The sequence below is a fragment of the Symphodus melops genome (assembly GCF_947650265.1).
Source record: "Symphodus melops genome assembly, chromosome: 4".
NCBI classification, from domain to species: Eukaryota; Metazoa; Chordata; class Actinopteri; order Labriformes; family Labridae; genus Symphodus; species Symphodus melops.
In genome coordinates, this window is record NC_136694.1 from 17,216,823 (window position 1) to 17,238,788 (window position 21,966).

The following is a 21,966-nucleotide window of genomic DNA, read 5'->3' on the forward strand; positions in this document are numbered from 1 at the left end:
GGTTAGAAGGGTGTAGATATTGCAGCATATCAGCATCTTGGGAAACAAAGTAGGCTTCTAATAGACAAAATCCAACATGTATTTCTCTTTCCATCATTAGTGTTTATGTTTCAGAGTGTATTGTGTAACAAAATGTTCAGAGCCAGAGTGACATCAAGTGACATCATCAAAATGGTCAGATTGCAAACTCGCATTCCCTTTTTTTTATTTTGTGTAATGACATTGTTCTTATGAAATAAAAGAGATTGAAACTCAATTAAGCATCAACAAAAAGTAGTGGTTTATATTATATGTTGTATTACAATGATAATCTTCAACTTTAGATAGGAGCCTGACTACTGAAGTAGTTAGGGTGGTGGTAGGGGTCAAAAGCTCGACAACAAATGACAAATATAGAAAAAACGGCTGAAAAACAAACAAACAGTAAAAAGATAAAACAACTGCATAAGCATTAAATGCACTGCAAGTACAAAAAACTAAACTGTGTTTATGAACACACATTCAGAAAACAACAGAAAATACAGAAACTTGCTGCATATAGCGGGTGGATAGGCTCTTTCTTTAGGCCTATGTTGATGTAGAAGTCGTTGTGTTTGTTGCCTGTTGTGTGCACGAATGAGTGCGTTTACTTATCCGTGCACAGAACACATTTAAATGTAGACCATTATGTGATAGCAGTGCACATTCATTGACCACCGTAACACCCACAGACTCTTGAGACATCCAGTTAGGGCCCGATGTGAAGAGTTGTCCCCTCACTACGATACCTTTACCTTGCGTCCTGTAGTTAGCTCGCTTATGCTATCATTTTATTGCACTGCAGTAGGCCTACATTTATGACAGCATCTGGCTGTATTTAAAATGAAGGTTTACGTGGAGTTTTATTTATTTATTTGGGGGGGTGGTGTCGGAGGTAAACAATGACAGCCTACAGTAGCTAATGTCCACCAATAGATGGAGCAGCGAGGACATTAAGAGGAGCTTTTCACCTGGAGCTGACTTTTAAAGTAAGTAAACACCGATTACTAAACACATAGTCTGTGTTGCTGACACGATGACACATTAATATGTTGAACTGTAACTGTGATATATCTTATCGTGAGTTAGCTAGCTAGCGTTAGCTCACTAAACCAGCTTGTAAGTGGGAGGGCTTAACAATCAGAAGCAGAACCTATTTACTTTTTATTTTATTTTTTTTAACGTTTTGCGCACTTATTAAATCGCACAACAGAAAAAAACCCCGAAAAAAATCTATTCACAGTGCAATCCATGCCATCAAAAGTCTGTAAAGCGTACACACTTTAATGTTAGACACAACAGGACAAAAACATGCAGCATTCTTACTGTTAAGAAACTTGCATGTCAGGTAGAAATAGTGTCAACAGGTAAGTTCACATCCTGCATCATATTTCACATACTGTGGAGTGCAGACATGAAATCTGGGATATGAGCAGTATGGTCAGCATTGTTGCCAGACCCCGTGAGAGAAACAAGCTCTAGGTCTAAAGAAATAAGCCCAAAACAAATGATTTAGCTCTTCTAATATTTAATATATACCCAGCCATGTTCAAATCGAAATCACGATTTTTATGGACACTGTGGGCTAGTTAAAAATCATTTAGTGACATTTTTTGCTGTTATGCATTGAAGCATTAAAAGGATACTTCACCCGTTTACATGAAGCTGTGTATCATTAGAAACATGGTAGTGGTGTTGAATGGTCGTGAATCCAGCCCTCATTCAACACTACTACCATGTTACTAATGATACAAAGCTTCATGCAAATGGGTGAAGTATCCCTTTAAGTGGAAATGTAATTTACATTTTCACTCCTGGCCATCTCTGCACTCAAACTGCAGTCAAAAAGTTTCTTCGCCTTGTTTTTCACCTTAATTATCACAGGAATGAATGCCTGACAACCAACACAAGTTCAGAAAAATCTTGATTTTGATTTTGTGAGTTTGGCATGGCAGGATATCTAGCTATAGTTGATGATCAAATTACATTTACTGTTTGTTAGTAGTACACAAAGTTATTGTCTTCAAATTTTGCTAAAAAAAAAAAAGTGAGCTTTCTGGTTCAACACTGAGCCAATCTGGTGTGTCTCTTTGTCCAATTCTTTAATGTATTTTATTCCATATTTTCCCCACTTAGTGCTGGGCAATATCAATCTGTCGCGCTGCTAAACCTGATTCATGCTTCTTGCAATCACAGCCGGTGTGACGGGGCAAGAAGGGTCCGCGGAAGGTTGAGCTCCTATCCCTTCAAGATATTTCAACAATACGGACGAGTTCGCGCCGACCGTGTAGCAATGATTGGTTGCAGGACCCGGATGTACTTTATGCTCTTCAAAAAGGTCAGTTCTACAAGCTATGTTGAGCACTGAGCGCTCCAACCACAATCAGTATGAAACGACTCAACGTTCTCATGGACCGTGCACACCACGCCAACTTTGCTGTCCCCGACCACAAGGAGCATAATACAGGTTTGATGAGGGTGCCAGATCGGGCGCACATGGTAGCCAAGGAAACGGCAAACTAAATATCGCGTCCATGTTTCGCTTTATTGTAGAGAGCTGGGAGAGAATCAGTAGGGGAGCATAACAAGCCCAAATAAGCAACTACACTTTCGAAAACAAGCCCAAAAAAACGCAAACTGCGACTGAAGATATCTGCAAGCGACTTTACAGAAAAACAAGCCAAAGTCGCTTTCACAACACTGATGGTAAGAGAAAGAGGTCTACAGAGGACTGATGGCATTTGCCAAGCCTGAAAGTACTTTATGTCAGTCACATTTTTGGCATTTTAAAAATGGATGGGGTCAAAAAAAATGAGAGGTCTGTTTTGGCCACTCGTTCACAGGGAAGGTGCGTGCAGTCCACACCGTGTCGACCGCACCGACTGCAAGAAGCCTGAATCAGGTTTAAGGATGGCACAAATCACCCCCCATAACCAACCTCAGGCTTTTTACAGGAGATTGTTGGTCAGTTGAAGCTCTAAGTTTCTCCAAATGATGCTGTCCATCTTCGACCATTTAAAGAGGTTTTCCCCATTGTAGGGCCATCTGTTATTGCAGTTATGAAGAGCAGCCTGTCATCAGGTGTGGTCCCTGAACTGCTTAAACATGCAGTAGTGCAACCTCTTATTAAAAAACCCGGTCTGGATCGTGCAGTTCTTGCTTATTTCAGGCCAATCTCCAAACTGCTTTTTTTCCCCCTTTTTTCCCCCCAGTAATCCTGGAAAAGATCATTCAGCTCTTATAAGATATCTTCTTAGCTACAGACTCTGGTGGCTGTGTTGTCATGTTTCTTCTAGAGTTAACTGCTGCATTTGACACTGGATCATGATATCTTGATCTCTCATTTGGAGCGTTGGGTGGGCATCAGGGTCATAGCACTGGATTGAGTCAGGTCATACTTGGCTGATTGAACTTTTTGTGTCAGCCTTGGTAACTCTTTATCCTCCTCAGACTCATAGCGCTCACTTTTGGGCTTCCTTCTTTTCTTTTCCCCCTCTTCATGTCTGGAGGAATGTTTTTATTATTATTATTTTTAAAATTATTATTATAGTTGGCAACAATACATGACATTATGTCATGTATTGTCTCTTTGCATTTTTAAATAGTGACATCTTTCTTAGCTGTCTTAATTTAAGCCACTTTCACTGTGTTTTCTATAATGAGTACCTTCTCTTTAGGGCCCTGTAGGTGTCACTGTAACCTTTATATTAGGCTCCTGTTCAGCTGCTTCAGCTACTGTAGCTGCTAGGAAATGTGAAAGTAGTTGACACAGAGTCATATGAGCATTTTACAGATTAGTTAAATGACCTTAACAATTCTATCTTGAGATGTTGAGGTTTGTCTTTAATGATATGGTTTAGGGAAAAAAAGAGTTAGTTGCTTAATGCTCACAATGTTCAAAAATACTTAACCAAAACTGATGGTAAGAATGGCAGGTGTTATACTGACTGTAAATGTCAGGGAAATGCTTTGAGTTGGTTTAAGAGGCAGCAACATCATATTTAAGACCATTCATTTGAGCTGAGAGTCTTTTTGTTGTGAAATACTCAAATGTCACAGCAGGGTTAATTAATTCAGGATGGAAGGACAAGAGTTTCAGACATCTGTCACACGCCAGCGCATGCCCTCCGCCCTCGACACAATAAAGCTGTGGAAGGGGGTGGTGTCTAATGGAAGAGGGTCAGGATCTTCTTCATTCTTCCTTTCCTTTTATTTGATGCTTTCTTGAGCTTGTTATCTGATCTTTAGAAGACACAAATGGTCCTGTGGATTCTGACCAGTTGTGTAATTACATTCTGAAAACAATTGTATGTTAAATGAAGAAAAAAGGAAATAAAGAAGAGTCGAATTTCTCTGTTCAATTATTTCTAAAGAATTTGCCATAAAGTTGTTTTAAAATACAATTTGTACCTTAACTTAAGATAACAGCAATATAAAGTTTATAAGGGGAACATATTGACAAGGGAACAAAATGTAAGTAAATGTCAAAGTATATCTTAGTAAAGAATTCGGACACTCAAACCTTTTTCTGTTTCAAACACAAAAACGCAAGGCAAGTTTTGTTTTTGTTATGATATCTTCATTTCCATGACACAACAACCTTTAGTGAGGTAGACTATTACAGGTCAACAATTAGAAACATTGCTCCCTAAACCAGCATGTAAAATGACATGAAATAAATATTTCCATGTACGATGTCAAAATGAGGTAGAAATGGTTACAGAGAATGTACAAGAAACGAGGAAAGTACAACTGAAGTATACAGAGATGACACTGAGGTGCCATTTTCCATCTGTTGGACAAATTCAACTCGAACTAATTTAATGAATCAGAGTAACACCAAGAAAAAAACAGCACAGTAGTACATCTGGTTAAAGTGGAGCACATTCTTTGTGCCCGCTGAAGAGCATTCAATTGTTGTAGGTAAGCGCTTACATACTTAAAAAATCTGGGGGTAAGAGTACATTATCATTGTATTAACTCCTACTCATTATCTGTATGTGCTCTTCAGCATCAGCAAAAAGGTGTTTTCACACTCAGCAACATTCTGAGTATGTTTAGTTATATGAATGTGCTTTTATTTCCAAAGGAGGCATTAATAAAATTGTTAATCATAGAATTTCAAAAATCTGATGCTGCGTCTAAATTTGACTACGAAAAGGGACCTGCTCCCTGGACATATTATTACTATTATTATTTGTTTAAGTCCCAAAAGGGAATATTTGCAAAAATGTATCTGTATGGCACAATTAAGAAGGGATGGCATACAAAGACCCTCAAAGTTACATCTCAGTAAAATGTTTAAAGTTGTAACTCTTGATGTTTTCTGAGAGTGCACATACTTGTTTGAACTTCTTCATGATGTCAATACATGTTGGAGTTAATTTTCCAGCTAATAGACAGGTGACACTGGGTCAGGAGGATTCAAAATACTGATATGGAAGATGGAAGTTGGACTATTAAGACATTTACTAAACAAACTTAGAACAGAGCAAAGACTGCAGTATATTTTGATATGTCACGTCAAAAGTTGTATATCAGGAGTGCTTTGTTTGACAGTTTGTCCACAAAACCGTTTCCCCTCTAACTACTCTAACACTTAACATGTCATTCATTTTTCAACGAAACCTATAAGTGAATTACATCTATACATGAAGAAAATAGGTTTCATATATCTAAAACATCATTGATGTACATTATGTCATGTATTGTCCTTTTAAAAAAAATATCTGAATTACATTCAACATTTTATGGCCTTAGTACAAAAACCTCAAGTTTAAGTCCCCAGAGCTAAGAAGCAGTGTGTGTATGTGTGCATATGTATGTGCGTGTGTGGTTGTTTGCGTGTATATTTGTCTTCTGTTTGTATCAAAGGCCTTGTAAGTTCATTGTTTCCCTGAAGCATTCAGAGTGTTTTGCTCTTAATAAAGCCATGGCTCCATATTTATCTTATTCCATAAAGCTCCCTAAAAACACCCTTCGGTAATAACATACATTCTTTTTTATCATTATGAGGTAACGATAGTCTTCCTGAGTATTCAATAACACAACTATTTATCTCACTTTTAGAGGCAAATGAAAAATAGAATGCATAAAAAAACAAAAACAAAAAAACAAGTAAAACCTATCAAACAAGCAATCATATCTTGATAAACTTAATCCTCCACTGCAACCTGCTTGTTTCTCAGTCTGGGTTGGGCATCCAACAGAAGCAACAATCTTGCCAACCCCTACTGTTTGCTCTGAGTAAGTATTATCAGTGTGAATAGTAAAGCATTATAACTTTCTTTTTGGTTGTTTTCTAGACTTGTGTAGTCACTATTTCTTGTAATATGTTGATTAGAAAAGACAAGACAGAAGCTTGACCCACTACACAATTGCAAATTCTTCCGAAAAGATACCTGCTTTGTGTGTGGATTAGCAGAAGTCTATGTAAACGACATTCATCAAAACACTTCAAAGGGTTGCTGCAAAGATGCTGCGTAAAGATGTGTTACTTGATTAGCAGCTTGGTATGTGTAAACTGGACAAAAAAGTTGTTCATCCATAAAAAGGTTAATTACATGAGAAAAACCCATGACAGAATAGGAAAAAGAACATGAAACAGGGAGGGGTAAAAGAAAATGAAAATAAAGCACAGAGTTAAGGCAGAGGGAAAATGTTGGATAAGCAGGAAATACGTCATTCTCAAAGGCCACGTATTGTACAAAGCCTAGGAATCAGAAGTGAAAAGTAGCAGTGATTGTTCTGAAGTAGTGGCAGTCACACAATGTCAGTTATTCTGTTATGCTCTACTTACTTTTTGGTCAGTAATGATTTTTGTGGCGTTGTAGATATGCAAATTGCAGTCAAAGGCCTTTAACACACATTGGCTACCAACAATTACCTCCAACCTCCAATAACAGCTACAGCACGTTGCAGTGTGGCTGCCGAAGTAGCCAGAAGGAAATAACTATGATCCTGAGACTGGCATTCATCCATTTTGACATTCTTAACACTGTCTATGTACAGAATGCCTTAAACTCATCCCTAAGACTTAACCTTTCAGGGCATAATGCTCCTGTGAATCTTTGGAAAAACAACAGTAATGATGATCATGTTAAAATGCACAAGTAAGGTCTCTTGTGCCCTCTGATGTTCAAAAGTAAAATTAAACCTTGCATTGACAAATCTTTTCCCCCCAGGTTTTTATCGGTCAAGACCCTGATTGGTTTCAAAGAGTGAGAGAATTCTCTCAGATGCTGGTCAGGGTTGTCAGTGACCTCCACTCGGGGCCTCAGATCGTGTGTGGGATGCAGGTATCTTCATAGGCATTCTCTGTTGCTGAGAAAAGTTGTGCTCCCCTGACACACTCTCTCCTGCTAGGCCAGACGGTGGGCTGTAGTCCCTCGCCCCACCATAAGGGGGTGACATCAGGGGCTTTCCAGGTTTGTAGGTCTGGGGATCTGTGGCAGGGCTGCTCATATCGAAACCATTGCTGTTCCCGTTACTGTGACCTTTGCCATGGCCGTTGCTATACTTTCTATAGCGTGATCCCTCCACCTCTGCTCCCTCCTGTCCTTCCTCTGCCATCTCAAAGGCTTTGCGTTTCAGTGGCACCCCAGCTTCAGAGCTTCCGCCAAGATTGTGAGATGGGTAGCTATAACTGCCCCCCACCATGGCAGGCCTTGGGGCCAGAGGAGTGGGTGCACTAATCCCAGAGGGCAGGTAGGAGGCACTGGGATGGCTGTATCCTGAGGATAGGGTGGCTTGCGGGTAGCATCCTGGAGGGTAGTTGTATACAGGAGTGCTGGCGCTGTAACTGGGCACTAAAGTGGGTGCGGCCTGTAAAGGGTGCAGAGGACCAGGGGGAAGTGCTGCACTTGGCTGAGGGCAGTATCCTGAGGACAGGTATGTGGTGTTGTACGCAGGAGGGTATTCCTGAGATGACGGGGTACTGCAGGAGCCAGCACCACTGTAGCCCGGCTCAGTGGCTAAATTACTACTTACTACTGTTACACTTCCAGTGGCCGGGATGCCAACAGATGCAGTGCCAACCTTGGTGCCTGTCAGTGCTTCCAGTCCAGGGTAACACTCCATAGCCTGACCCAGAGCCCAGGGCTCAGATTCAGTTTTCAAGAATGTCCCAGACTCTGAGTAAGCCCCTGCAGCAGGGCGATCATAGGACAACTCCAAGCCTGAGTATTTCTCTGCATATCGTTTGAGCAGAGAAGAAGCAGTTAGGGCAGATATGTCATCACTAGCCCATGGATAACCAGCATGGGCATAGCTGCGACGAGCAGCTGTAGAATAGGGCTCGTGTTTATGGGCAGACGGTGGCGAGGTGGTAGAGGTGACATCTAGGTGCTGCTCAGGCCACTGAGATAAGGGGGCAGCATGCTCCGGAGACCAGTGCATCTTCAATAGACCTAAAACAAAAACAAGACCATTGTTGAATTAATTAAACCAAAAATGATATTGTCTTTTCATTTTTTGACATATAGGAATACATAATTGCAGCTTTTCATTAGACAATATAAAGATTGGTCCAACAAATTTAAGGAGCTTTGTCTTCCAAATCGTAATAGCAAGCCAAGAGTTTGCCCTTAAAGAATATCTGCCCTTATAATCGCCTTGGCTAACTGACCCTTTACCAGAACCATGTCAATACTTACTCTGTGCTATTTTACACAGTCTCATCTAAGCAGGAGACCACAGTTCTAATCTTTATGTGAAGCTTGCAACATAGCCTCCAGCTTGGTCTCCACGGCGATAAGCCTCTATCAGCCTACGCACTGCTTTCTGCCTTTGCTACTCTCACATTGGGGCCATTGTTGCCTCTCTGTGACTCTCCAGTCCACAGAGCAACCCCCACTGAGCGTGTGATCTAATATCGCCTAAACCTCAGGGGTCTGTTGAATAGGGAGGGGTAAGTGCGTAGAGGATGATCAAGAGTTTTTCATCACATTTCAAAAAGACCTTTCCCAGTACATTTATGCACACTGTATCAAGTTTAAAGATTGATTGAACGTAAAAAAGAAGACTGGTTTTCATGTGCGATGCACATTAACACAAACAGTGTAATCCTCTGGTTTAGTGGTTGTTGGCTTTGATTGGCTTTTGCAGGCCTTGTCTTTTTTGAACAGGCATTTGGCTGACATTCCAGGCATTTTCAGAGTATTACTAAACTGTCCTGACCCCAAGCCTAGGCCAGAGGGGCTTCCCTAGAACAGCAGTGGACAGAGGAAGAAGCCATTAATTCATATTCACAAACAGAAGTAAATTACCGTAATTATTATGCCACTATGCAATAATATGGTTCTTAACTGAAATAGTTAGAAATTGGCAACATATTATATCAACTATCATGCTTTGCTGAATGTATTTGAGAATGAACATTTTTTATTCATTATTGAGGTTATTCAATCCAAGGAGAAGGCCGTGGAGCATAGATGATAGTTTGTGGTTCTAGGTGCTGTGCATAACATTTCAACATTCACAACAATATAAATCATGGTGTTTGTGATTTTTTTCCACTGTCTCACTCAAAACATAATCACTTACAGGTTTGTCTATACATGTGGACTTCGCCTGGTTGTGTCACACCAGATGGATCTCAAATAGTCCACATGTTGATCCCCAAATTAAATGATCCTTCGGCCCAATAATCCCACTCATCCAATCCAGGGATTGCAGTTCTCTTGTCTAGCATAAGCTCCAACAAGGGTCTGAGAAACCCCCTATGCTTCTGGGGATCCTAACTGGTTTTGTACACATTCGTGGCACAGAAATTGAACATTTTGAGTTTCAGAGTTCGTTGTTTCAAAGCAGAGGTGTATATTCAAGGTGAGCAGATAACCAGAAAGACATTGCAGTTATTCCAGGTGATGAACAAATGCAACTAATATGATGCAGCACATAAAGGGTGCCATACTGCAAAGCTTGAGACACCAAAACATATTAATTACACATGTTATGGAGCAGATTTGAACCCATACTTGCCCAAACAGGAGCAAGAGCCAAAAAGATGAATGCGTGCATTGGTGTTTTCAGGATTTGGGGAGCAAAACCACACCTTGGAGCAAGTTGTTATGACCCAACTTGATAAAGATCTTATATAAGTTGAAACAAAGTTATGTAAATAATGTGTCTTCTAAAGGCTGCCAGTGCTCCACTTCTTTTTTGAAACAAATGTTTAAAAAGGTTGTTTTGTGAGATAATTTCAGAGTTGCTACAAATATACATTATTTTATAAGTCACTATACAACCTCAAAATGTAAAACTTACTACTTAAATGTAAAAGGCTCTGGGATATTGTACAGTTTTTATAAACAGAGAAATGAAATAGTATTAGTAGATAGTAATTTATAAATAGTAGAATTATGTTTATAAATGAGCTTCAATCACATTTCTATAAAAATGACACATTGAATATAGGCTCTCTGACATTACCTCTCAAGCTCAGCATCATATTCCCTTCTCAAAGATTGTAAAAGGTATACGGTAATTCTCATCAGATTGAAGCCGGATGGAACACGGGTTGCGTAACAACAGAGGCATATTTCCTCTTTTGCTTCACACAGGGACTGCTTTTTTGTTGAAAGCTAATACCTGCTGTAACTCGAGAACATGCTGACATTCATATTACAGAGACCAGAGGGCTTCAATACCAAATATCCTGTCAAATGTCCTTAAGAATCTGCACTTCCATAAAAAGTATTTATATAGAGGTTAATGTCAGTGTAAATACTATAAGTAAATACTATTAAATGGGGACAGAGTAATTAATGATTTATTTTTTCAACTTCTTCCTCTGTGGTTTTAGTAGTTAAGTTACATGAGAAAAGCACCACGTTACGCAGCGGTGGATTTCTCCACAACTTCATTCAGTTGAATCTGGCATCAGGCATAAAAAACACGCAGGATTCTTCAGTTTTATACTCACTGGTCATGTTGATTGCAGGCATGAGCCATTCGTTTGATACGTTCCATTAATCTACTCCTTCTACCCTGTCTTCACCAAATACTAATAAATTAATCCAAGACATATTCAACCTCATTTCTGCTGTGCCTGGAATACTCCTTACAATTCAGCGGAGGAAAGTTCAAATACACAGTACAAACAAGGATCCTTGAGACCAGACGATGATGAGCCAACTGGAGGGTCGGCACGACCAGACTGTGGAAACCAGACTAATGAAGGATTAGATCATAGGAGGCTTATAGCAGTGTCAGTGCTTGGCCACAATTGGACCATCATGGACTAGACCTAAAGAAGAATAACCTCTGTGGAGCTTACTTGTTATCCTTGCAGTAAGCTTGAAACTTGAAGCAAAGCATTACTCTGTGGTGATGCCCCATATCCAATGTGTATTCTTTGACAATCAAATTTATTACAGATACAATCCAAGTCTCCAAAAGTTAATAGATCACGTTATGCATGCAGATTATCAATGTTGTGCATGTGGTTTTTACATTACTTTCACTTCAGTAACAGACTTTGCCCTGATTATTCAGAAACCGTTCAAATTAATTTAAAGTCCTATAACTTTCTTTCTTGCAAACTTTATTGTTGTAATAAATGAATAAACAACACAGCTATAAGGACAGCTGAGAAATAAAAACGTGTTTATACTTCTTGTATCAGTTTCAAATTTATTTAAAAGGAAATCATGCCTAAAAATATACATACATAACTATAAATTGGGTCTGAGCAAGACTTGCTCAGGAATTGGTGACTCCAATTTGTAAGATTTTTTTGCCTCCCAAATGTGAGTGGATTTCAGATTAAAATGTACTGTAGCATCCGACATCTGTGCCAAAGAGGGGATATTTGGGCGCAGGTTATAGGCATTAGGAGGGATGAGCGAAGGAGCCCCTGACGTTAATCTAGCACCTCATGTTGGCTTGAGGCTTGGAAACACCCCTCCATTCTTTGACATGCTTGGTTTACCAAGAGACAAAGATGAGTACTAAGCCGGCTTGGTGCTATGACAGCTTCCCTTAATCATTGTGATCATCATACTGATGACCAGCATTTGTGTTTCCTTTTAGCCCTGCAGGAGTTTGGACACTGGACACATACAATAAAAACTAAGCTCTCAGTGGTGGGAAACAGGAATATGAAATAAGATTTACTCTTTTGGAACTCTCTTTGGTCTTATATGAACAATTGAGCAAAAAAACAAAACATGATTACTGCTCTAAGGTTTGACTAAATCAACTTGTTTGACTTTCTGCAGAGAGTCTGTCCTCTTCCTTGATTTTCATGTTTTGTGTTCTTCTGGTTGGCTCAGGACATTTCTGGGTGAGGAGCAGGTGTAACTGCCATTGACATTCGCAAGTGAATTCGGGAGTGGATACCATTAAACCGTTGGAGGAAACGAAGGGAAAATATAATGAATTGGCTTCTTTTCTCAACACCTCAGGTTTCCTCTTGCTCAAAATATGTTGTCAGTTGCAATTTTTGTATTGAGACTTCACTTCGCTATAATGCTTGAAATATTGAGGAGAACAAGAAGAGGAGACTACTTAAGAGAAATTAACATTTTAAGTCAGGAGGCAAACACGCAAAACAAGTTTATAAGGAAGAGCAAACCAGTCTTGACTCTAGTCTAGTCAGTTTAGTAAGTTAATAGGCAGAAGAAAGAAACACTAGGATAAGGTACAGTTTAGCTTGAAACTCAAAGTTGAGGGCAATAATTTGCCCCAGATGAAGCAAGTTAAGTTGTTTTCATATATATAAATTTATCTTTTTTTTAAAAGAATTGTTTAAAGAGAAGACTGATCTGCCTAATTATTGCATCTGTTCATTGTAATCCTCCCAGTTCTCCTTTAAGTTGGTAACATTTTGCATTGGTTTTCGAACTGTAACTTCACATTTAGCGTTATCATCAGCAAACTCTAGAAATGAACAGGATGATTGTTTGCGATGGAACAAGTGAGTCATGGACGTCTTTTTGTGTGAATTGACGCTACTTCAACTTGTGGTCCACTGCATGGTCAGTATGAGTAATTAGGGGTTAATTAAATGAAAGTGGGGGAAGGGCCTGACTGGAATGGGATTTGGAGTTTGAGGAGTATCAGAGGTGGCTGGCTGGACGGAGAGTGGATTCAAAAATCACCCCTCTGCAGCCCAAATGTCCTCTGTGCTTTTAGTGCACTCACGATAAACAAAGACTTACATTTCCTGAGGATGGACAGACACTCAGAAACAACATATGCATCAAGATGCACATACCAAGGCTCAAGCAATTATATGTTTTGCTTTTGGTGTGGCCCTTAGCTTCAGCTGGCCAACAAGCAGAAGATCTATTCGATGAGTCAGGCTGCTGGAATGCCAGGAATCTAACCTGAGATCTATTTACAAAGCACATATCCTCTTCACTGGCTGAACACACACTGTCCACTCCCTGGCTAAAGCAAGCACAGAGAGAACATGCTTACTTGCAGTACTGATAAATTGCTGGATCAGCTGTTTGCACATGATCAGGTGATTTATTTTAGTTAAAGCTAATTCACACCCCTTCTTTAAGAATCAATACAGAGCTCATAAGAGGAGAAATGGGATATGAACGTGTGCCAAGCATGTCAGGCTTCATTGTCAACGGTCTTCTGACACATTTTACCCAGCTACATTCGTCAAGAGTTACTCCACGATAGCTTGTTATGTAAGCCATGACTAAAGTCCAAAAACACTAAGCATAAAGCCAGTTGTAAAAAGGATCTGCTGAGGAGAGAACCCTCCCTCTACCGTCCTCTTTCCCCTTCCCCCTTTTCCTCCAGGCCTGCACAGTCCACCAAACCACTGCTGACCGCCAATCAACTAATTTACCACATTTCATACGGGTTTCACACGTTTCTAACCTCGTCATTTACACCAACAAATCACGTGACATTTAAAGCCAGGTGATGCCTTTTCCCGCTGAAAATACAAATTCAATTGCACTGATTTATTCGGTGAAAAACTAATTTCCTCTTCACAATGTTTATCCTCCTTTTCTTTTATCTGTCAGTAATTTATATCTTTCACTCTGTTTTTGCCTTTAACTTCTTCTTCTGTCCTTGAGCCTCCCTGGGTTTTTGTAAGGCAGGACCATGTGTCCGAGCCTGTGTGGTCAGTTTTTCCCCTCCCCCAATCCTTTAGCTTGAACACACACACACACACACACACATGTGGCAGAGGCTGGACTGGCCCCTCTTTGCTTATTGTGTCCACTCATATATCAGGCTGCAGCTGACCAGTCCGTCCTCGCGTCCTCCCCATCTGCCCTTCACTTTGCTCTTTCTGTGTCTCTGCTCATTTTACCAGCAGCAGCACGTCTTTACTACAACACCTAATGAGGAGCTAACGTGCGCTCCAGTTTACTTAACAAGCTTTCATGACTTCTATGGAGAACTAATGTGTGTTAGAGTGTGTGTGGAGGCGGAGGGCAATGTTTATTTGTCCCTCTATGCAGGACTAATGAGAAGCTCTTGACACCAGGTTACTAACGATCTGGCTTTTATTCACACAATAACTTCACCCTGGTTACTGGGAGCTAAAACTGCTCATTACTCTATTGATGTCACACCATCGTCATTGTGGTACGAGCCCTTAATGGGCTGTGGGGGATTGAAATTGTATTTTTGCGTGTGTTTCAAGCATAGAATCCTGTGCAGGCAAAGTTTCTGTGGAAAGACTTCTATTGTGACAATGCCAGTCCTTCTGAGGGAGGAATGTGACATTCACATGTTACGAAAGCTCCCAAGACCTGCCTCCTTCTCTTGAAATGAGTTTTCTGTTTTGTGCAGTTTGTCTCAAATGTGTGTCTAGCTGTTAACAACCCCAAACCCAAAATGTGAATCCCTGTTGCATTATTCCGACCAGGTTAGCGATGTAATCCTGTTAAAGCTCGATCTAATCAATAGCCCAGTCAATCAATACGAGCATATTCATCAGCCTGGATAGCAACCTCTTGTGATTAGCATGTGTGCAAGACAGGACTATATTGTGATGTATTTGGATTTATGGGATTTAATTTGCTTTTGGCTTCTAAAGGGAAAAACCAAGAAATCCTCTATCAGTCAATTGTTATAAACATGGTGACACTACAACACTCTTTAATACATGAGATGAGGGTTAATCCAAACTGTTTCAATGACGTCCTGCATAAACAAAGTGATGTTCCAATACTGGACCATGATAGCAGTTATATATTAACACGTTTACATTGAAACACAAGTTATATACCTCAGTATGGATATAGTTCAACTTTACTCAAAATGTGAAGACACAATGTTTGCATTGTTTAAAGTTCCAATCAAACTTGTGTTACAATTTAATACCAAAGGAGACTTTTCTCTGTTTCATCAAATGTTTGGAAATTCACATCGAGGGCCTGAAAAAAAGGAACTTTTTCTGTGAAATTCCTCGTTGCACAGCCCGGAGTCTCAGCTGGCAAAACCATTAACATATCTGTGTTCTCAAAATTACTTCACTGAGACTCCCCCAGACCCTTTTTCTTCCCCCTCAACTGAGCCAGATGATTCAATATCTGGACAAAAGAGGAGCCATATGAATAAATTGTATACAGGAAAAGACATAAATATGTCAGAATGTAAAGACTTACTGTAAGGGGTGACAGGACTGAGCATTCTGCAGCCCTGGCCCCAAGGTGAAGAGGAGAGGACCAGGTCCACTTGGTGCTAGTGAGGGCCCAGCTGCATGCTGCGGGGCCTCCCTGGGCTGCTGGCTCGGCTAGTGACAGGCCTTCTGCACCCCTCCATGGTTCATTTCACAATTGAACAGCACACTGCCACCTGAAGAGTACACAGAATAGGAGCCAAAAGACATAAAGAAAAGAGAAGTGTGTTATTGTAAACTTAAAATTACAGATTTAGATTTCAGGATTTGTTTTGAGAAGTACCTGTAAGTTGTAGAGGTTATTAAGAATATCCTGACTTACTTACATTTTTAACATGTTGAGTTAAAATTGTTAAATATTTTATAAGCCTGTTTTAGACGGGACACAACTGATATCGGTTGATTCTTACCTAATTTGTCCCACTTGTCTGTTTATGTTTTGCACTTCCACGTGAGACTAAACGATTAACACAGAATTCAAATGTCAAATGCCCTGACAGAAGGGGCTTTTACAATCTGACCACAAAACCACACAGCCAGCGCAGACAAGTTTCTAATTACTTCAAGCCCCCACGTATCAACACTGAACCTACAAGCCACAACAGCATGAGGACCTTTGTACCCTCTGCAAAGCAAGGACACAACCCTGTCCAACGTAATACACAAGGGCAAAAATCAAGTGTGCAGAATAGGAGACAAGTGTGTCACCTGAGTTGACAAATTGAGGACAGATTGCTGAGACTGCCATACAGTATTATAAAAAAGTATTTACATAAAAAGGTAGTGGAAAAAAAGGTTATCACAGCATGAGAACAGAGAGGAGTTAAAATGACAGGAATGTGCAAGAAGCAGCAGAAACATAATCAACTCCAAAACCTGTCCAAAACAAAAAAACAAGTGAGGAAGTGTTTTACTCACCTGACCATGCCTGAATTTACTCGATGAGAGTTACAATTTGGGAAATAATCCACATCCCTAAAAAAGGAAGGATATCAGGAGCCAACGTAAATGTGTCTGTACAATTGTGTGTGTGTGTGTGTAGTGCTCTCTGCTGGGACCCTATCCTTCTCTCCTACACTCCCTCGCTCGCCCTCCAGCTCCCTTCTCCCTCCCCCATCTCTTGCTCTCCCTTCAACCAGTGACAAGAGCAGCACATACATCCCCTCCCCCCACCCACGCCACCCCTCCCCCTCCTTCTCCCTCTCTTTTGTTAAAAACTATTTCAGCAGGAAGGGAGAGAGAGGGAAAAAGTGACCAATCATGCCATGTCAGAGAAAAGCCTGTTTTCCCCTTCTCTGTGTGTGTGCGTCCATGAATTTCTGTTTGTGTGCATAATGTGCATGATTGTATTTGAATGTGTGTATAAGTGTGTTGTTTTTCATTTTAGACTTTCACAGAGTTGTATGCATGGAACACACAACTGAAAAATTGTACATTTCTACTTCACTGATCACATGAGAAGTTCAGTTATTGTCAATGACTTCTATTGATCTGGTACATTGATCTGAGTAGTGTTTGGAGGGTGGGGTTGAGTCAACCATGTCAATATTACCTAATTCCTGTGGTACACCATCCCCCCTTACACATGCACGTACTATCCGGGACACATGCATGGAGCAAATGACCGCCACATTGGCCTCAAATCTTTGACCAAAGAAGAGGTCGTCATTTCTTCCCAGTATATTTGTATAAATCAGGTATCCACATTATGCACACACTGTTTTATATCATTATCTGCCATGGGGCTAAAATAACTCTTACACTATGATCCTAAGGGGTTTCCTGCTTAAACTCGGTCCCTCATGGAAACACAGCTGTGGTTCTGCATTTAGAGTTATGGGAGTGGGAGGGACAAGCTGGTCCACTTCTCATGTTACTCTGCTGTAAACACTCAAGTCCCTGCAGGACTTGCACTTCTTTTGCCTTTGCTGCTTCCAACACCAATGGCTTTAACACACATAAATATTCCAAATTCAAGGCGGTATATTTAGGCCCTTGTTACATGGGTAAGATGGGATCAGCGGAGCCAGTGGGGAGAACAGCGGCGTGGATGGCTTGCATGTTGGTATGTGTACGTTGAGCTAGTTGTTCAACCTCTGTGCTGCTGCACATTGCTGTTATTTCACAACAGCATAATTTAGGTCACAGTCTGTGAATTCATTTTCTGTTTTCTAAGCACGAGGGACATGCACACACACAGTGCTGTTCTCCCCTACTTACCCTACCAACCAACCTACCAGATGGGGATCACTTTGTCTCCCAATAATGCCTCTGCAACATTCATATTAAAGCTCTTGAAGCAGCAGTCTGATTAAGGCTACTAACTCTAACAGCAATCGAAGCTAAGTTACATCGCCTCTTTGTCGTTTCATATTGATTACACAACAGCATAATATAGGTGTCTTAGACTGTGATTGACGTGATTTGCGTCAGTGAAATGTATTTTTGAGGAGAGACACCAAAAGGCTGTAAATGTCATGCATTGAACTGGCAGTCTGTAGAGGTCTACTGCTGGTCCACTTTTGGGTCAAAAACCCAGCAAAGAAAGTGTGGACCATGCAATGATTTGAGTTGGACTAAAATGTTAACATGCATTTTAAAAGTCAAACTTTCAACTTTTTCTAACTGTGTGTGATGCTAGGATGATACACTGGCAGCATGGGGAAGGAAGACCTCATTCAGACACCATCAAAGGAAGACTGAAATAATATTCACTATTGCTGACGGACACTTTGTGCCAACACAGTGGCATGGAGAAACTCAATACTGCAATGGGGACATGACATGTTGCAAGTAGTTGGATCATCCAATTTGCCCAATTGTATTTGTTGGGCTGGTGTTGGTGTGTTCTTTATTGGCTCTACATATATTTTTAGAAATATCTCTTTCTGACAACAGTGTCAAGAGACTGAGAGATGAACATTTAAATAACTAAGTGTAATCCTAAATGGGTGCACAGTACACACCGCTATCCTGGACTTATACAGGACCAGTCTTCATACTTTAATAAATTGAATACTTATTTTAAATACATGTACCAGTACAACTTTGGAAGGTTTTGTACATGGAGACAATTTGATACAGTGATATGAGGATACAGAACCATTTTTGGGACCATTTGGTAAATGCTGCAGATGTGAGTGACAGGTTGATGTGAGCTTAAAAGGACAAAAAATCAAATAAATATTTCAAAATAGCTTGGATTGAAAAAAATGTTGGAGCACCCTGAGCTACACACACACACACACACACACACACACACACACACACACACACACAAACACGCACACACACACACACACACACACACTGACAGACCGGCACATGTTTCATGTGTTTCAAAAGGTGGTTGCCTTCTTGTAAAAGCAACCTTAAAGTAAGCTATTGGGCCACTTTGGTCCTTAATTATGGAGTTAGCAGAAAGCAGTATTTTTCTGCAGTGGGGGTATGGGCATAATACAAGACCTTTCATCAGGTGACTCAGAGGACTAATGGCGTGTGCAGCGCTCAGCTCTTTCTACCTTACCTGCTTTGCTGACAAACACTGAAAAAAAAAGCCAGGCTGTTGTTTTGCAGGCAAGGAAACAATACATCTAAACAATCCCAAATGTGCTGCAGGGGCTGTTCTTTTCACCAAGGATAAGGTGGTCTGTTTGATACATTCTCACTGCCGAGTCAAAGATCCCAAATGTGGTCAGGAACACCTCTACATGTAGCTGTGCGGCTCTAACCAGGTCACTGGGACAAACGAAGGGAAAAAAGGGCACAGTGAGTGCTTATGACAGTAGCACAGAAAGGTGTGGCTATCAGCAGGTTAGAGGACAAGGTTGCTGGCGGGGACAGAGGAGGAAAATTCCCTTTTAATTAAAATACTGGATACAATAAAAATGCACACAGAAAGACAGATTTCTCCATTCACACAAATACACGTTCACATGATGGCTATGCTGGAAATTGGACCCTGTTGCCCTGTGGGTGGGATAGGTCACATGATAGCACCCCAGAGAAGCTCAGCTGTTTGCCATTCTAATTCTGTCTCAAGCAGCTGAGCAACGCCCCATTGCTTCACCTTACTGTCGCAGTAATGATAGTGAGTGTGTGTGCGTGGGCCTGCATGTTATCTGTTTATGTGTGTCTGTGTTAAAAGAAGGATTGGGGTCAATTGTGAATTTAGGTCCAAACTAGAAATGTGTGTGTGTGTGTGTGTGTGTGTGTGTGTGTGTGTGTATATATATATATATATATATATATACACACACACACACACATATATACACACACATATATATATATATATATACACACACGCACAGTATATATGTTCACATGTACATATATACATACATATGTATGTATGTACTGTATGTATATATATATATGGATGTACATATACAGTACACGTATTCACACATACACAAGACAGAGATTGAGAGAGAGAGAGAGAGAGAGAGAGAGCGCAAAACAGGAACAGGAAATATATGGGAAAAGAACAGGAAATGTGTGTATTGTCTCACACAGGTCAGCTCAGGGCTGGTTTTGTATTGAATGTAAAAGTCGGATGATGTTTTTATCAACAATGCCGCCGATAATGAGCCACTTTGTGGCGGCCATGAATGAAGGTCAGCAACATTATTTATCCTTGGTTTAGGCTAAAGATACTTTTATTTTCAACCTATAAACACAACACTAATGAATGCGTGTTTCAAAACTGAAATTCTGTAATTTAAAATGACATAAGCTGGGCAACTTAAACTTTTAGGCCAATAATATCAGACAGCGTTTAATTATGCCAGGACCTGCACAAAAGTTTTGATGTTAAAAAACGATGTTAAAGAAATCTTGACGGCAATGTGATTTCAAAAACTAAAAAAAATAATGTCGTGTTGAGACGAAATGCTTTACCAAAGAGCTTTACAGTTGTCCAAATCGCCCCCTATTTTTTTCGTATAATATCACAGTTGCCGTGTTTACTTTTCATTCTTAAGGTCATCTATTGCTTTGATCCACCTGATACATCTCCTTAAAAACGGAAAATAAACATAACAAAATCTTCTTTAAGATTTTCTGGCATTTGTCACTCAAAGATTTCCAATCACAACACAACAGCAAAAGCCTTAACTGCACCAGAAGTCTGAAGTGGTGTGTTATATTCTGTAATTTACAAAATCAGTAAAAGCCAACACCAAGCGTTGTCATTCTTCTCAGTAAAACTTCAGAAAAACTGTAAATTAGATTTTTTGAATTACATGGTATCAAAAAAAAACAAACAGTCAGCTGAGACACTGACTGCATGTCAGCGTATACAAATGCTCTCTCTCACACACGACTGCACTTCACACACACACACACACACACACACACGCACGCACGGTAGTGCTCTATGTTAGAGTGGCTTATTGTTCTCTGGTATAGAGAACACAATATCCAAGTCTCGTAATAGAGGTTAGATTAATTGCTGACAAATCTGTATTCAGCAGTTCCCTTTCTCTCTGCTTGACAGATTTATGACAGAGATTGATGGAGGGGAGGGACGAGCTGAGGACCGCCACTGTTTAGTGAAAACAGAGAACCACCACTCAGAGAGGCAAAACGGAAACAAGTAAAAGAAAGCAACAGAATTAGTTTCTTACAGACAACACTCACTTTTGTATACAAGCTTGTAATATTATGAGACTTCAGAGTTCACGAGGAGTAGAAACATAGACTAGGCATTTTTCACAGCAGACACATTTCAGTTAGCTCTTTTCATGCTATTCTACAAAAAGTGCTGTAACTCGCTGTCATTATGTCTTTGTACATTCTTATTGATTCCAAAAAGACAAAATATAGGTTTGCCTGTCTGTGAATTCACAGTACAGCGGGAGCTGCACACACACACAGTCGAACATACACACACACAGCACTGTGTTCCCCTGCTGGCCTAGCTAAACCTGTATCACCTCAGTTATGCCTCTGTAATGCCTCTGTTACTACCACTGTGACGTTCATTTTGAAGTTGAAATGTCACTGAGATGTAAATATCACGCCTTAAAACATATATCACATCTGAATAGCGCTTTTGACTGTTGCTGGAGGAGCAGAGAAAACAGTGGTTATAAATAACATAATGGCTTTGTAGAAGCTAATAAGCCAAGAAAATGAATCCCAGTGTTATGTCCCACCTTCTGTATTGTGAGTCATTATGTTTACAGTAAAAAGCTAGAAAAATGTGTTCCTTATTTTCTGCTCAACAAATCTAATTGACCTCATCTGGCAGATTAATTTATGAAACCAACTTTGGATCATCTTAGGTACTTGATGTTAAATGACATACATTGCTGCAGATTAATGGGAATTCACCAATT

The 21,966-nt window shown here is 40.2% G+C and overlaps 1 protein-coding gene and 1 long non-coding RNA gene across 3 annotated transcripts; one reads left to right on the plus strand and one right to left on the minus strand.

The window, feature by feature from the left end:
* Positions 1 to 935: 935 nt before the first annotated feature.
* LOC306821926 lies at positions 936 to 21,206 on the plus strand. The gene is made up of 3 exons (XR_013778839.1): positions 936 to 1,007; positions 2,155 to 2,356; positions 21,123 to 21,206. It is a non-coding gene; the product is annotated as an uncharacterized lncRNA (long non-coding RNA).
* LOC306821921 (fidgetin-like protein 2) lies at positions 4,576 to 16,681 on the minus strand. 2 transcript variants are annotated; one of them, XM_079340559.1, is made up of 3 exons: positions 16,541 to 16,681; positions 15,609 to 15,798; positions 4,576 to 8,426 (listed from the first exon to the last, which is right to left on the minus strand). In XM_079340559.1, exons 2-3 carry the CDS (start codon positions 15,631 to 15,633, stop codon positions 7,273 to 7,275), a joined length of 1,179 nt encoding a protein of 392 aa, XP_079196685.1. In that variant the 5' UTR covers positions 15,634 to 15,798; positions 16,541 to 16,681; the 3' UTR covers positions 4,576 to 7,272. The 2 variants fall into 2 exon arrangements, with proteins under 2 accessions (XP_079196685.1, XP_079196686.1); XM_079340560.1 differs by lacking the exons at positions 15,609 to 15,798; positions 16,541 to 16,681 and adding an exon at positions 10,943 to 11,111.
* Positions 21,207 to 21,966: the final 760 nt, after the last annotated feature.

Bases quoted from the DNA above. Each gene is read 5' to 3' on its own strand.
- LOC306821921 (XM_079340559.1), bottom strand. From the start codon at position 15,633: ATGCTCAGTCCTGTCACCCCTTACA. The intron at 8,427-15,608 runs GTAAGTCTTTAC...TTTTTGTTTTAG, and splicing joins CAGTCCTGTCACCCCTTACA to GTCTATTGAAGATGCACTGG.